At 38.6% G+C, this 18,024-nt stretch overlaps 1 protein-coding gene across 4 annotated transcripts in view; it reads right to left on the minus strand.

Moving 5' to 3' along the window:
* The window catches only part of ROR1 (receptor tyrosine kinase like orphan receptor 1), a 248,812-nt gene that overhangs the window by 15,336 nt on the left and 215,452 nt on the right, over positions 1 to 18,024 (minus strand). For all 4 annotated transcript variants that reach the window (XM_073357446.1, XM_073357447.1, XM_073357448.1 and 1 more), the window contains 3 exons: positions 3,509 to 3,636; positions 1,905 to 2,222; positions 596 to 841 (listed from right to left, as the gene is read on the minus strand). In XM_073357446.1, coding sequence (XP_073213547.1) covers positions 596 to 841; positions 1,905 to 2,222; positions 3,509 to 3,636 — 692 coding nt within the window. The remainder of the gene's footprint in view (positions 1 to 595; positions 842 to 1,904; positions 2,223 to 3,508; positions 3,637 to 18,024) is intronic.

The raw sequence follows: 18,024 nt of genomic DNA on the forward strand, positions 1-18,024 counted from the left end.
AGCTGGACATGTGTTTTGAAAAACCATCTCCCCCCATTTTTTTTAAACGAAGGCTGAACTGTATTAAGCTAGACTTGCATTTATTAAAATGATTAAGAATAAATCAAAGGGAAACAATTTTATAATGCATTTCGGATCAGTGCCCACAAAGCCAATTCTACTGCACTAAGAAGCGATATTAATTTTAATGATAACTTTGAAAATGTAGAACACATGACATGCTAGAAACACTTGTGCTTCAACATATCATTGAGGAGGTTTAATCTTTACAACCTTTCCTACTAAAATATTTTCATGCTGTTGCTCCAGTTGCTTACCACATGCACAGGTAAGAACTGTAAGATTTCCCTTGTTGGGGAATTTCCTGTTTCAGATGCTGTGGCTTTAGGTAAAAACACTATATGTAGTCTTCTTTACCAGAGCTCCCTTTCCAGACACAACAAAGGCGTTCTGTGCACAGCTACACGGAACATATGTGATGGAGCACAACTGTACGGATCAGACAAATGTTACACTTATTCCTTCAATAAAAATAATTCCAATGTTTTCCCTTTAAAAAACAATTAGAAATAAAATGGGACAGTGCAGTATTTACCACATGCTGGGATGTCACAAAGCTCAGACTTAAAATTTTCATCTAAGGTAAAGCACCATGGGGCTTCCTTCTGAATCCCTGGATTTCGGCAATACGAATGGCCCCCGTTTAACTCTGGATATCTGATGGCGGTGAAGGTATGTGTGTGCGGATACTGAGAATTCCATGGCTGACACTGACGGCCAGACTTTGTTACGCTGACGGTCCCACGGTAATCTACTCCAGTACTGTTGTAACATTTGTGATCTGAAAAACATTAAAGCAACAGGTTTCAGAGTAGCAGCCATGTTAGTCTGTATCCGCAAAAAGAAAAGGAGGACTTGTGGCACCTTAGAGACTAACCAATTTATTTGAGCATAAGCTTTCGTGAGCTACAGCAATATTAAGGCAATAGATGATCACGGCGAGTCAGAATGCTACCATACATACTGACCACCAGTTGATCTAGGAGTGCATAATTAACCTCCCAGAGACTAAGCACAATTCTGCTGGCCTGGGGCCTGGAAACCCAATTCAAGAGGTAAGGGGTCCCAATTTGTTGCGGCTGTAACACTGGGCCTGCCTTGCATTCACATTCCTGGGAGGATTTAAAGCTTATGCTTCAGTAATGAAAACAGCTTACTCCGAGTATTTTTAATATAAAATACAGAAGAAGAGTCAAAACTACAGTGGGAACCTGAATCACATCCATTATTTTGAAATAAAGGTAGAGAATATGTGGGACACAATAAATAAATAAATATTTCCTATTTTGGACATATTAACATTTGATGTTGCAGTAACTCAGTGATCAAGATTGTGCTCCTGTGAATGCCTGTAGTTATGCCTTAGAATAACATCTTAGGCAAGTACAGTCATGGGCCTGATCCTGTGAGCCTTACTCATGTTGAGTAGTCCTTAATCACACCAGCAGTTCCATTAGAATACATAGAACTACTGCGGCAAGGATGTCTTACATGTGTAAGGGTTGCAGGACCGGGACCTTAGATGTTCACTGATCTTAAAATGTGACAAGTGAAAACATCCTTTTTGTTAGTTAATATTAACAAAAATAATCTGAAGCCAATAAACTGCTATCAGCGTAAATCCAGAGGCAATTTAAGAAAATACTGAAAAAGTTATTGTGAGTTTCCGTGGGTTCTGGAATAACCAGCTCAGTCTTCCACCAACCTGACGCAAGACTATAATGATCGTGAGTTTTCAGAGTTCATGACTAACCCATCTGGGGGCAGAGAGTGATTAGATAAAACCTTTACATGCTGACCTGATAATTCTTGCACAGGGCACTAAGTCAGCAACTTTCACTTACTTTTATTTATAGGATCTGCCATGGGGATTCCAATCCGGATACAATTTACAGCTTCCGGGCTATCTGGCTGAGGAAGATCTTCACAGTTCGGCAGCTTTAATCTCATCAGAATCATAGGATTGGACCTTGCAAAAATATACTCTGTCTGACAAAGGACATTTTCCAGAATTTCACATTCATCACGGCACAGATCTCGGGGCTTTGGGGCTGGTGAGGTCTCGTCACAGTATGGGAAAGCGTAGTGGCACAAAGAAGGAATGGCAAACTGGGAGCATTTATCAGATAAGTGACTGGAAGTGCCAATCATAGTGAAGGCAGCTGTAAGACACACAAAAGGATTTTATTTAACATGACAGGATTTTAGACTCAACAGCATAATCCCTACTTTGTACACATTTGACAATGGCAAATAACGAAAGAAAGAAGAACAAACTCTTTTTCTCAAGAATTACAGTAATAACTATTATTACAGAACTCAAAGATTCCAGCAGGGACAAATGCACATTTGAGAAATACAGGATAACAATTATTTTAAAAGTTGGTATGACATTCATTTCAGTGAAAAAGAAATTGCATTTGGTGTCAACATTGCATTGATTTTAAGCTGTCTCAAAACTACAAATTAAATTTTATTTTTATTTTGCTTTTTTCCCAGATAGTTCATAAAGTCGTCTAAATATTTTGTTTCTTGGATTACTTTTACCTGATAGGTAAGAACAGCAGGTTCTACAGAATGCATTATAACAAAAGTATTGTACGTTTACATATTGCATCCTTCAACCCAAAGGATCCCAAATCACTTTATAAACAAACTGATCAAGCGTATGAGCTGCTGTATATTTAAGGAACATTTCCATCACCGCTGTGTTGCAATGTTTTAACAGCGCATGGCAATGCTGCATAACACTTTATGGCAAGAAGTCAAGCACAGTATCCAGTTGAAACCACAAGAGGGTTTTAGACCACTGGAAAGTCATTAGCTTGGCTGGAATCTGGCCATGGGCAACACACCTAAAATTGTGGGAAAGTACCATGAAGTCTTTACAAGAGATCAAGATCTTTGTTTTATGTCTCGTAGCACACAGGGCACTTCCCTCAGCACAGTGCCCCCTATCATAGTGCTGGGGCATCGGTTCCTTACTAAGTCAGAGGCAAGAATGCCACCTGTTGAATTACTTACACAACCTTCTTCAGTACCTGGGGTTTTCCTTAACAGTCTCTCAACCAAGTAATGACCCAGCTTGGCTTTGCTTAGCTTTTAAAATATGCTGGGATCACTCCACAAGATAGACCAGATGTGAGCCATACCTACTCTTGTTCTTTTATTTACACACACGCACACAAACACACACACTTTTTTTGGAGGAAGCCTATCAGCAGAGACACACAGCATATTAAAAAGCTGTGCATGTTTGATATGACCCATTCCACTGAAAACATGTTATATACCAGTCCTGATTAGGCTTTGCTTTGGCAAAACTCATAGCAAGTGGGAAGGTAGCAAAAGAAGATATAAGGAAAAAATGTCAGTGGCAAGAGGCTGTAGCAGTTCTCTGGAAAAAGGTGTGTATTTTTGAGAGCTAGGGGCAACATACTTTACCTACCTGTAATCTGATTTTCTATTTCACCCTGCATATGTAGAGACTCCATATAAATTGTTCGATTCCCAATAAATCTTGCACAAGCAATCCCTCTGTATGGCTGGCAAAAACCATCCTCCTCATACTCGTCACTAAAAACAATCATACACACAAAAGGCTAAAAGACAATATATTTTAAATGGAATCAGTAGCAAAAAGTCACTAGAGGGAGTTCACATTTATATTATTATAGGTACCTTTGAGGGTTCTACTATGTTTGTCTGGCAGTGCAGAGAGCCTGCATATGGCCTACCACACCACTTAAGACTGTGTTAAAGGATTAAATGGTATTTAAGTGGTGCAGAGGGCATTGCACAGACTTAATACCCTGGCTGAATATAATGGTAAAAGATTCTGTTGGTGGTTTTCAATATCCCAAAAAAGCACCACAGAGTGAAATACACGGAACATACACATTTATTCTTCAATCTTTAATCTTTGTGAATGCAGGTAACACAATATTACAGGTCAGACAAAACCCAGACTAATGTTGTCTTAAGTGTATGAATTGTACATTAGGGAAAGACTGTATTCAGGCAATCAGAAAAGTAAACTTGGATTGGTTGAAAAAATGGATTTACATTTATTTTAAATAACAGAGATGCTATTTCTACTACTTAAACTGTGATGTCGGGAAAGCATTTTCCAAATCTTCTACTTTAATCATTTGAACCTAAATGCAGCAGTAAAAGCAATGTTGGACAGAGAAAGAAACAGAAGGGTGTATAAAATATCACAGTCCTCTCATTACTCATAGTTAATACTTATAAATGGGGAGGAGCTCCTTCCACATTTAGCAAATGCTATAAAATTGTTCATAAAACAGGGCAAGAGCTAGAATGGGAGCACCACAGACACATTTGCTTCATTAATTACTTTGTATTTAGGCATTTAATACATAAATACAGATGTGAAAATATTTGCCAATATTCTTGAAACAAGACTAGGAAAGGAAGTTACCAAACCTCAGACAAAGGGACCAGACGCTGCTTAGGTTGAACAGAGAATCAACAGCTAATAGTAGGCATGTAATGCAATTCCTTTTTGGAAGGAATCATGGAGAGGGTTGTGTGGGTCACTTGATGTGGAAAAAGCACTTATGTGCACTGTGTGGCCCTTTTGATTTCACATTTTAAAATCTGATATTGAGGGAAAGCCTGCAAAGATGGATAAAACATTTATATAGAGACCTCAACACACAGATCATGCCTAACTGAATATATGAGCAAGACACCTGGCTACCACCCTTATTGTTCATGCTGGCATTTGAATCCTGGGCAGGCAGGAAGTACAATCCAAGTTATCCATGGGTTACAAATGGGGAAAGAGGGCATTGATATAGCCCTATATATACATAGACCATGCAAAATCCATCCTCCTCTGGGTGCAGGTTTTTATAAACATTCTATTCATCATCAGGTTATGACATAGATAGGAAGAAATCAGATGCTTTTTTAAATCAGCCTGCCATTTAACAAAGATACTTTCCTCCTCTCCCTCACAGACACTGGATGCAAGTGCTTGGAAATAAAAATTACAGCTTGACTCCTTGATGCCTTCCACTTATATGCACAACTTATTACCTAGATTGCCCAATGTCTTGCCCAGTGACCTGGGGGAGTTAATGGGACTAAAATGGAAGTGGCCTTAGGCATCTTTCAGGCCACCCCATATATTTTTCAGCACTTTCTGGTAACTATCCCGACAGCAGTGCCTGTGGATGAACACAGCAGGCTTTCTACATTCAAATGGAGACACCAGAAGCCACAAATCAAATTAAGTAATGAGTAACTGTGAAGGAAGGGAGGGGATTGAGGAGATGCTCTCCCTTATTTAAAATTACTGGGCCTACAGATTCAGCTTCATGGAGCGATGGATGCAAAGGGATCGAACAGTTGTGTTGCTTAAGCATGCCTGGCATGTGAAGAGTTATATAAGCTACAATTAATGACATTTTTCATGCCTTGTTCTTCTTTTTCTATTAGAAATAATATCACAATTGACATGTTTTGTCTCACAGTAAAAATATAGAAGCGTGGTGAGAAAGGCTTAGGTGGCGTTTCACCTCTTATCATTACATTAATAAATCCAGACACCTGAAGATGCAGAGAGGCACCTACTGGGATTTTCAAAAGCACCTAGGCACCTAACTCCCTTTGTTTTCTGTGGGAGCTAAACACTTTTGAAAATCCCACTAGATGTCTGCATCTTTCAGCACTTGAATACCTTTGAAAATCTAGCCCTTAGGGTCCTAGGGCACTTATGTACTTTTGAAAATGTGACCCTCTGCTAACTTCTGAAGAACTAAAGAAAGAATGTAATTTAAAACCTGGACTGAAACAAACAAACATCTATTTTAGACTCTAGAGGTGATTTTCCCAGTCAATTCTCCATCAAATCATACATATTTCTAGTTTATACTGGAGTTTACCTAGCGCCTAGGTAAGTTAGCAAGTCCTTTTGAAGGTGATCAAGCATTGGAATGAAACATACAACCAGAAAGAAATCTGATGGATGTATAAAATACTTCAATTCATAGCTAAAGAAAAGTTTTATTAACAAGGCTGCCCCACCTCACTCTCAAATTCACACTTGTACTAAAGAAAATTTAACCTAATGTAAGTGGCTGAATGCTGAAAGGAATGTGAATGAGTAGGGAGTTTTGCTATCTGTTGGCAATGCCACGAGGTACAGAATTTTAAGAAAAAGAGTTAACCTTAGGTATATAAAGGTTACAGATAAAGGGAACAGACTGGATCCAAAAGCCCTCCCGCTGGATGTTGGCGACCAGAGGAGAATTCATTTACACAAAACAGGATTAGTAGCTCAAATGGTACATGCACTATTTTGGGGTATTTTGGAAATGAGCTTCAGTAACAGGGCAGTGGAGTAAATCAACTGGAAGAAACAGGAGTATTGAAGTCTGACAGACACATCCCTGGGAAAAAAAGAGAGGATTATAAAACCACCTGGACTTCATTTTGAGAGCCCCCCCCCCCCCCGAGCCTAAGGGGGGGAGGCGTGAACTGAGATAGTACAAGAGAAGCCCTAGGAGGTAATGGACTATGACATGCATATCTATTGTATCAACTACCATTAACAGTTCAAAACTGGACTCTTGATTAGATTCTGGTAATACTTGATTATGCTTTATGGATCTTTATGTTCCAGCCAACTTCTTTCACTTAAACAAAAATTACATGTTACATTATGAGTATGGAAAGTTATAGCTTATTCAAATGTGACTGGAGGGAGCTCATCTTTGGGGAAAGGTGCAGTGTCAATGTTCCTTGGAACTGAAACTATTTATTTAGCCATGGAACAAAGACCACACTAGCTGTGCAATGCACATTTCCCATCCCCAGTCCCTCCCCTGATTGAGAAGGACCGAGAAATTGTGATGGTTGGCTTTAAGACACAGATATCTGTTCACTAGGAACTGGACTGAGATCACCAATTCATTTTACACACTACGTATTTCAACCCCTTTTTGGTAATCTAATCACTGCTTCGCTATTTAAAGGTTGATATGTTTCTGAGGCCTGATCTCTGATTCCTGTGAAAAGCAACAGAACGGATCCCATTGGCTTCAATGGGAGATGGATGAGACCTTTAAGACCTGATTCAGCAAAGCACTTGAGCACATCTTAACTTTATACACAAGCTTAAGTCCCACTGAAGTCAAAGTCAATGGGACCTAAGCATGTGCTTAAGTGCATTGCTGAATTAGAGCCTTTAAGCTTATTTGGCATTTAGAAGTCACAAAGGTCAGTTTACAGTAAGTACTTTCCACCTCTATTTCTCATTTATTAGTTTAAACGATTAATATTTCAGTAGCACTCCGAGGACCCAATCAGGATCAGAGTCTGATTGTGTTAGGTGCTGCACATATACATATATAAAAATAGTTGATTTTGCATCTCTTACTTCCAGTGCTCCATATGTCAATGGCAACTTATATGTTGTTCCCATGTCAGTTTAGAGCAGCAGAGTAAAAGGGAAGGCTTGAACTTTAACTACAGACAGATGATCCTGCATTGCTTTAAGGTAGTGGTTCCCAAACTTTAACAACCTGTGAACCTTTCACTAAAATGTCAAGTCTCGCAAACCCCCTTCTAAAAATGAATATTTCCAGGGATTTTCTCCTTTACCTGAGTATAAATTATAATAGCAGTGATCTTGGAAATATAAAATTTGTTTTCATGACATGTCATGACATTATTACACACTATTTATTATTAATTATTATTTATCATTACAGTATTTTTTATTACATTATGAAAATGGTAACAATCTTCCAAGATCTCACTTTCATAGCTTGTATCATTTTGAATAAGCCTGTTATAAGACAAGGCTCCTATGTTTCATCAAGGAGTATCAGATGTGAAACAGCATGAAGGTATTTAAGATGCCAACTCAAAGGAGTTCCTCCTACGCAAGCATTCAGGTCTTGAGCAGTCCAGGCAAACAACACATATTGCAACAAAGCTTAAACATGTTCTTCATAATAATTTTAAAAACTATACTAGCTGCCTATTTAATTTTAAAAACAGCAGTAAATATCCACCTCCCTTTACATTTCTTATAAGGAGTCTTGAAGTTTAAATCTCCTCAGTGTGATAGATATGCTTGCTTTGATCTCCTTAGCTCTTGGAAGTCGAGGGGCTCCAGGCTGCTGGCCCCATGCTGCCTGGGGTCCTCAGGGACAGCTCTCTCCGCCATTAGGGATTTTTTTCCCCCGAGAACCCCCTGTAACATTTTACGAACCCCAGTTTGGGAACCACTGCTTTAAGGTGATTTTTAAAAAAATTACTTTCCATTTCTTTTTCATTTGCTTCTTCTAATATTTTTGCAAAAGCATGGATGTTTATCTTGGAACTTTCCCACTGCATTTGGATTCTGCTGGAGCTTCCCATGTGTCATTACTTTTAGCTACATATAAGAGCACCCTGTATTGAATTTACACTATACTCAGGTGTCAGTAACATTTGATTGAACAAAGCTTGCTAAAGATAGCTGCTTGCATATTATTCCTTATGTCTCATTTGGTATCTCTGAAAAATGACCCGCACCTTTCTGATTTAAACAAAAATGCACATTCATTTTAAAAGACCAAGAGTAAAAGTCACTACTTGGAGCTGCACTGTAGATTTCTCAACTTAGTATGGGTTTTATTTGAATATTCTGCACTTATTACATTTATGGAATTCCTACTGATGGTGACAGAAGTCCAGTAAGCAAAGCAAATGCAGAACATGCAGCAGAGATCTCTAGTGCTGAGTAGAGAGGAGAAATTTGTCTTCACATTGCAAATGCAACATGTTCCATGCCTACTCTACTGCCACACAAGATCATCATACAAAGCATGGGTTTGCAAGCTTGCAGTTGTGAAAACATGTCAGAGGGGTCGCAAACATTTCTCCCTTCTCCATATTGGTAGATACGAGGGTAGTCCTGACTACATTCCAGCTAGATGGGCCTGAGGAAAGGTCACGGCATGTAAAAGGCTGAGAACCATTGGCAAATAAATTACTATAATTTCTTGGGATATTCTTTTCCCATTATCTTTCTTTTGATTTTTGGATAAAAAAAAAAAAAGAATTCTCTTCATTGGCAACATTTATATCAATCTTGGGCACTAGCTGCCTTTGCTGTAATCACATAATCATAGAAGTGTAGGACTGGAAAGGACCTCAATAGGTCATCTAATCCAGTCCCCTGCACTTTAGGCAGGACTAAGTAATAACTAGACCATTCCTGGCAGGTGTTTGTCTAACCTGTTCTTAAAAACCTCCAATGTCAGAGATTCCAAAACCCCCCTCGGAAATTTGTTCCAGTGCTTAAGTTTTTCCTAATGTCCAACCTAAACCTCCCTGGCTGCAATTTAAGCCCATTGCTTTTTGTCCTATCCTCAGAGGTTAAGGAGAACAAATTTTCACCATCCTCCTTGTGACTATCACCGATTAGTTCATATCTTTCTTGTAATATGGTGCCCAGAACTAGATACAATGCTCCAGTTGAGGCCTTACCATGTAATAACACACAGATACACACAAAATAAAGCCCCCAAATCAGAAAATGACCAATCCAGAATATTTCACACTCTCAGTTTCTCTCTTTGCTTCTCACACAGGGACGCTCCTAATGCTTTCCCAGTGTTAATATGTTTTGTCGTTTTGTCCTGCTCTAATTTCTCCCATTTCGGATATCCTGTTTCACTCCATCTGAGTTTGACAAATTAAAAATGTAAACAGGAAGGATAACAAAGCCCAATGGCACTTATTAGCTATAGTTCCTTACATAAGGGTCTTATGAAGAATAAAAAGGCACATTCAAACAGGCAAAATGGTTTCAGACTATAAAGCCATCCATCACTGGGTTTAAACACTATTATAGCTCAGCTACATCACTATGATGTCAAAATGCAAAGGTGCTTTGTGATGTGAATTCATGGTGCTGTTTCTTAAAAAGGTTTTTCAGTTGCGAATGACTCCAGTTCCATTCAGTCCTCATAACTTTCTGGCCCTTTTCCAGGTGAACCCTGTGTAAGTAACATACAAAAGAAGTAGAAGGACTGAGTGCAGCAGGCACTCATAGAAAGGCAGTCCATAAATAAGGGCTTTTCATAAGGGTCATTTTTTATTTGAAATGGAGACGTGATATGGTTTAAAAAGTAACAAAAAAAAATAAAATAAAAATCAAAGGGGGGTGAATGGAAAAAGATATAAGGCCAAATTCTCCTCTTACTGAAATCAATGAGTTTGTATTGGTGCACTGTGACAGAAGTTAGTCCAATGGTACAAATAATTGGAAAGCTCTTTGTCAGCTCAGCATACTGCACTATTGCTCTGTTGAACCAAAACTGCCTCACTGCCTTTTTGTTGCAGTGTGACGCCACTGTGAACATTTAAATGGCCTTTAGTGTACCTTGTGACATGAAACAACTGCTCCTTTATTAGTATCCTCTTAATAGTATCCTATTAATATGCTGATAGCAGAAAATAAGTTAAGTAGAAATGGGCTGAGATATCCAACTTTGTAACATGTTTCAGTGACAAACTGTTCTCAATATTAAGTACTCCATTTATTGTTTTCTATTCAATGATGTAGTCTGAATTTAGATTAGCTCTCTCTTAACTTTATGCAACAAGTCTGCCAACTCCGTTTTAGAAATATGAATGCCACTGCAGATCCAGATTTGTATTTTAAAGTCAGTTTTTTTAAAATACTTCCTTTCTATTCCAGTCCTTTTCTATATTATCAGAAATGGCCAAACTCCAATTAAAGCACATCCGATAAAACACTGTTTTTCATATGGTCATTAATTTCAGCAACAGTTAATGCAAGGAACTAGATCTAGGGATTTGCTTTAGCAATAGTTGTTGTTTTAAGATCAAGATGTTAATGTGAGTTAACTTTAGATGTATTTACTAAACCAATAGAGAAACTGGAGTTAGAGGGTTCAGGATTTTTTTTTTTTTTTTTTTTTTTGGTGTGGACTACTGAATTCCAATGCATTAAGAGCAAAAACATAGAAACCAGCATAAGCAGGGTCAGTTATTTTTGTCATATCACTAATGAAAGTTGGAAACTTATGTACTTAAGCTACTGACAGTACCTGAAGATAAAAAGTAGAAAAAGAAGAGGAGAAGACATGGAAGAAAATACCCCAAAGATCTTGGATGAACTAAGGAAGAATCTAGGCCTATTATTGTGTTGAGCTCAGATACTAGTGTGATGAATAAGGTGTAAATGCTTGGATATATAATTGGTCAGTTAAATTAGACAGCTGGGCTGCCAATACTGAGGTGGCCAAATGAGCAGCTAGCACTAAATTATGTAGGCTATATTAGAGGAGACTGAGATGAACCTCAGAACCATGTAACAAAGGTAGGTGAATGGGTAACATGATGGCCACTGAAATTCAACAATGAACATGCAAAAAACACACAGACAGCTACAATACATGTGCAAAGTAAAATGCTTTATTTTTAACTGTTTTGAGGGCAAAAGCAAAGAAACAGAATTTATCCCTGAGATATGCCAAGTGGATAGATGGAACGACTTTAACCATAAATATAGCCTATTTGCTTTTTTACCCCACTTGTAAATCTGCAAACTGGAGGCACTGTTTATCGACGGAGAAAAACAATTAAAGAATTATTTTTGTCTTACTGCACCACTAAACTAGACAGACCCAGGCATTAATATGAGTTATTTACATCAAGCAGCTGAGCCTTGATGGGAAAATACATCCTATTCTGCCAAGCACAGATGACTGAATGTTCTAATTCACTTTCTATGACTCCACTTCTCTCAGGGAAAAGTGCAGAATATTTCAAGAGAGACAACAGACAGTTCAAGAGCTTTAAGGGCTCAGATCCTGTAGTCCTCGCATCAGCAAACCTCCTAGTGCAGTCAAAAGTCACAGTAAAACTGATGGGAAGTTTGGCTGCATGAGGACCACAGGATTTGAGCCTTCAAAGGTCTTGAACTTTGAGTTGTCCCAATTGAAGCATTCTTTACTTTTCCCTTGGAGAAGTGGGAGTAGAGGGTAACTAAGAATTAGTTAATTTTATTTCCCAAAAGTTACACACTTAAGAACATGTGACTCGAGACAAGGGATATTTTGCTTTAGAGGAACTGAGTTCATAATAAATAGTAAGAAATGACAGAATGGAAAAGAGAAATCTGCTCCATTTAACTGTATAATTATTTGTATGGGCAATCAGATGGGCTTTTTTATTATTATGTATGGCACAGTATACCCATATATACAGATTAATCCTGCATAATTTATCTTTACATTATTAACCACATCATACAATTTATCTATATTCCTGTTCCAACTTTATATAAAATAAAATTTATATGTTTTTATTTGGCAGGAATCCATTAAAGCAAACAGATGAATAATATTCTCTCATACTTTCCAAAGGAGCACAAAACAGTTACTTGTGTCTAATTTAGAAAATGGGAACATATTGGCCCTATTTCATAACAATATTTCAGAAATGCAAGGGTTGCATTCATTTTGGAAAGGGAAAAGAATTGTCCAGGCTTGTATGTCACTATGCAATTTCAGGGAAAGTGATATCTGGGGTAATATATTCTGTTCTAGTTTAGAAACCCATTTAAAATCACAAGGCAGTTATGTTTTAGTGTCCAGGAAAAAAAAACCTACAACAGAGGGATACCAATAACAAGAAGAAATAATGTTGCTGTTTTGTCATCATTAATGTATTGGGGTGGGGGTCCTATGGTACCAATGAATACTCAGGCTCCTAACTTCAGTGAATTTTACATATTACCTTGACAGGTGGCTTCTTTATTATTCTACTTAGCTGTTGACTGTTGCACATTACACCTTGATAGGCACCTTAAACATGTTGCCTCAGATGCATGGGCAGATAGAGCATCTAAAAATAAAGGTGAGTTCAGATTCCTATTTAATGAACAGTGGTACAGATCAGGATCGGGACCTTCATTGTGCTTGGCCCTATGAAAACACAGTCACTTACATTTCTTACAGTTTCACCAGCATATTGTTCTGAGTATTACTCAGTTCTACCTAACATTTCACTCCCTCCCCGTAACCTGCAGTCATTTCTAGTTAGAGCATTTTTCTGCTGAAAGAAGGCAGGTTTGTGCAAAGACATAAACATCACTGGTGAGAGCTGACATGTGTTTTCTACTAGTGAAAGCAAGGCAGTGCTGGAAGCTGAATAAAATATATTTCTTATGCAATTAATCTCTTGGCAAGGATATACTAGCAATTACTGTATGTTTTTCTTTGTCGTCGTTAGAAAGTTTTACAGTACCTCTATCTACATAATTCATTTTTGGAAAGAAAAAGCTGCCAAGAAAATCCCAGTAACATTCACAGGTAAAAACATTTAGTGTTCATGCATTCGATTTAAATATTGACAAATTTTTTCAGTTGGAATTCTAGATCTGAGATTCACTCCTCTAAAATGCTTTACAATAATTTCTTCCCTACTAAAACTCTTTCTAGAAACTCAAGTCACATTCTTGCAAGCAGGAGAGGCACAGAACATGATAGCCAACTGCGTTCTTACTCAGTGGAGCAGCAGCTGTAACTGGTTATGAAACAGCACTAGTAATAGTATTTGGATCTTTCCTGGTAGATTTCTTACATCATGTGCTTGCAGTTATGAAAATGGCAGGAAACTCCTAGTGCTCATGTTTTATTTGACAAAGATATTTTAGGGTTATGTTGGAAGGTAAATTCTGGATGTAGAAGAAAAACTAATATACAAAGATTCTGAGGACTAATCAAATAGGGTAAAATTATAAGTTCTAACCACCGTGTCTTCTATCAAAACTTTATCCTTGGCTCTCTCTCACACAGTTCTGATGATCCCACATATATGTTACTGATCCAACTCTCATTGGACATTGACCTGTAGATAGGACTATTTGATGGAACTCCAATCAACTGGCTGCAATGAGTCTTAACTGAGTGATACCAGACTCACTTTCCACCCATTTTGAGATGGGCTCCTTGATTCTATAGCACTCCCAATACCTGATGGACTGCAGGCAAGTTCAAGCCAGAGTCTCTTATGTGACAGTACGAAATGCTTCCACTCAGCCTAGGAAGTCTAGGAAGTCTAAGTTAAACACCAATTAAAATGGAAATTTGAGAGAAAGGAACTTCCCCTGTGTAACTAGTTAAGCTTTACCCCTCGGAGGTTGTTTCTAACAATGAATTCTTCCAAAATCCTTAATAGCTGACACATGATACATTTTAAAACACTTTTTATTAACAGTGACAAACTGTAACAACTTTACAGTCAAACTGCTGTGTCTTCAACGGCCACCCAGATTCAAATCTTTCACGGCTTGGTGTAGCTTTCTTAAGACAAATAATATCAATCTAATGTATCTGAGGATCTCCTTAGTTAAACATTTAATTGTTTTCACATGCACAAAAGCTGTTTAAAGCGCCTGTTTGACCAGGAAGCTGATATTCCCTAGAGGGATACTACACATGTATACTATTGCCATATGTGAGAATTATTATACATGCACTTAACATAGTGTGAGACTTGCACATTTTTTAGCATAGGAGGTGAAGAACAGGATACCTTTTACCTCTCAAAGTTTTCCCAGGAGGATATCTATATCTATATATATCATTACAAACACTGGACCAAATCCCTCAGTACGTACTTAGATTTTATTCAATCTTTACTCAGACAAAACTCCCTTATAGTTAGCACTGCAGGATTTGACCTTTTAACTATCTAGTCTATAATTTTTATAATTCTGTTTTTGTAATAGATATTAATATAGTAATGACTGCTTTCACCACATGGTAAAGGATAATATTAACTAGGAAGAGTGGTAGATAAGGCCCATCTTTCTATCTGTATGCAAACAAAAAGGAGTTCAGTTGGACAAGACTGAACACAAAAACAAACTTATTTGTAGAGTCCATGTTTCTCTCACAGATCCCATATTTCTCTTGGAATTTACATAAAATGTCTCAGTGAAACATATAAATCAAACCCTTAAATACTACAGGAATGTTAGGAAACATGAAAAAATTCAGATACATTTTAGACCACCTTATCAGTAAGGTGAATCTAGGCCTTAATTTTGATTTACACTAAAAGAAAAGGAGTACTTGTGGCACCTTAGAGACTAACCAATTTATTTGAGCATGAGCTTTCGTGAGCTACAGCTCACTTCATCGGATGCATACCGTGGAAACTGCAGCAGACTTTATATACACACAGAGAATATGAAACAATACCTCCTCCCACCCCACTGTCCTGCTGGTAATAGCTTATCTAAAGTGATCATCAAGTTGGGCCATTTCCAGCACAAATCCAGGTTTTCTCACCCTCCACCCCCGCCCACAAATTCACTCTCCTGCTGGTGATAGCCCATCCAAAGTGACAACTCTCTACACAATGTGCATGATAATCAAGTTGGGCCATTTCCTGCACAAATCCAGGTTCTCTCACCCCCTCACCCCCCTCCCAAAAACCACACACACAAACTCACTATCCTGCTGGTAATAGCTCATCCAAAGTGACCACTCTCCCTACAATGTGCATGATAATCAAGGTGGGCCATTTCCAGCACAAATCCAGGTTTTCTCACTCCCCCCACCCCCATACACACACAAACTCACTCTCCTGCTGGTAATAGCTCATCCAAACTGACCACTCTCCAAGTTTAAATCCAAGTTAAACCAGAACATCTGGGGGGGGGGGTAGGAAAAAACAAGGGGAAATAGGCTACCTTGTATAATGACTTAGCCACTCCCAGTCTCTATTTAAGCCTAAATTAATAGTATCCAATTTGCAAATGAATTCCAATTCAGCAGTTTCTCGCTGGAGTCTGGATTTGAAGTTTTTTTGTTTTAAGATAGCGACCTTCATGTCTGTGATTGCGTGACCAGAGAGATTGAAGTGTTCTCCGACTGGTTTATGAATGTTATAATTCTTGACATCTGATTTGTGTCCATTTATTCTTTTACGTAGAGACTGTCCAGTTTGACCAATGTAAATGGCAGAGGGGCATTGCTGGCACAAGATGGCATATATCACATTGGTGGATGTGCAGGTGAACGAGCCTCTGATAGTGTGGCTGATGTTATTAGGCCCTGTGATGGTGTCCCCTGAATAGATATGTGGGCACAATTGGCAACGGGCTTTGTTGCAAGGATAAATTCCTGGGTTAGTGGTTCTGTTGTGTGGTATGTGGTTGTTGGTGAGTATTTGCTTCAGGTTGCGGGGCTGTCTGTAGGCAAGGACTGGCCTGTCTCCCAAGATTTGTGAGAGTGTTGGGTCATCCTTTAGGATAGGTTGTAGATCCTTAATAATGCGTTGGAGGGGTTTTAGTTGGGGGCTGAAGGTGACGGCTAGTGGCGTTCTGTTATTTTCTTTGTTAGGCCTGTCCTGTAGTAGGTAACTTCTGGGAACTCTTCTGGCTCTATCAATCTGTTTCTTTACTTCTGCAGGTGGGTATTGTAGTTGTAAGAAAGCTTGACAGAGATCTTGTAGGTGTTTGTCTCTGTCTGAGGGGTTGGAGCAAATGCGGTTGTATCGCAGAGCTTGGCTGTAGACGATGGATCGTGTGGTGTGGTCAGGGTGAAAGCTGGAGGCATGCAGGTAGGAATAGCGGTCAGTAGGTTTCCGGTATAGGGTGGTGTTTATGTGACCATTGTTTATTAGCACTGTAGTGTCCAGGAAGTGGATCTCTTGTGTGGACTGGACCAGGCTGAGGTTGATGGTGGGATGGAAATTGTTGAAATCATGGTGGAATTCCTCAAGGGCTTCTTTTCCATGGGTCCAGATGATGAAGATGTCATCAATATAGCGCTATATTATATATAGCTACTTGCGCTATATTCAGTGAAATGGCCCATTGTAGGGAGAGTGGTCACTTTGGATGAGCTATTACCAGCAGGATAGTGAGTTTGTGTGTGTGGTTTTTGGGAGGGGGGTGAGGGGGTGAGAGAACCTGGATTTGTGCAGGAAATGGCCCAACTTGATTATCATGCACATTGTGTAGAGAGTTGTCACTTTGGATGGGCTATCACCAGCAGGAGAGTGAATTTGTGTGTGTGGGGGTGGAGGGTGAGAAAACCTGGATTTGTGCTGGAAATGGCCCAACTTGATGATCACTTTAGATAAGCTATTACCAGCAGGACAGTGGGGTGGGAGGAGGTATTGTTTCATATTCTCTGTGTGTATATAAAGTCTGCTGCAGTTTCCACGGTATGCATCCGATGAAGTGAGCTGTAGCTCACGAAAGCTCATGCTCAAATAAATTGGTTAGTCTCTAAGGTGCCACAAGTACTCCTTTTCTTTTTGCGAATACAGACTAACACGGCTGTTACTCTGAAACCTGTCATTTACACTAAGGCTCTTTATTCCACTCTGGCAATGTAAAGGGGACTTAGAGTGGGTGTACATACAATTAACACCCATTTTAAGGGGTCTTAGTATAAATGAGGTTAAGGCCCTTGAAGGTCTGATGGAATAATGGACGCAAGGATATTTCTAAGGCTTAGTGAAAGAGCTGGTCAGAATAATGGGCACATTTGAAGTAAATAATTTTTTTGTGAAAAACTGTCTCTATTTGCATTAAAATGCATGAAATTCAAAAAAAATTTCCGCCAGCTCTAGTACTGATTTCTGTCTCTCTCAGAACTACTGTACTCACTGCTGACAACTGACAAGACTGCGAAGTTAGAACAACACAGGTTTTTGCAATTATCAACACTAATGATTTTTGATTTACAACTCTATAATAGCTTGAAACACAATATACAGATATTTCTGTAAACCTTAATAAAACCTTGGAATTTGTAGAGGTTTAGGTATAACAGATCTATATCAAAAGGAAGGCACATTTAATCTAAGGCAAGTGCCAATTTTTAAATAAATACATTGTAAATACACTTATAAGTCTCAGTGGAATGACAGTTTCTTACTTTC

This window comes from Lepidochelys kempii, chromosome 8 (genome assembly GCF_965140265.1).
Source record: "Lepidochelys kempii isolate rLepKem1 chromosome 8, rLepKem1.hap2, whole genome shotgun sequence".
Taxonomy (NCBI): Eukaryota; Metazoa; Chordata; order Testudines; family Cheloniidae; genus Lepidochelys; species Lepidochelys kempii.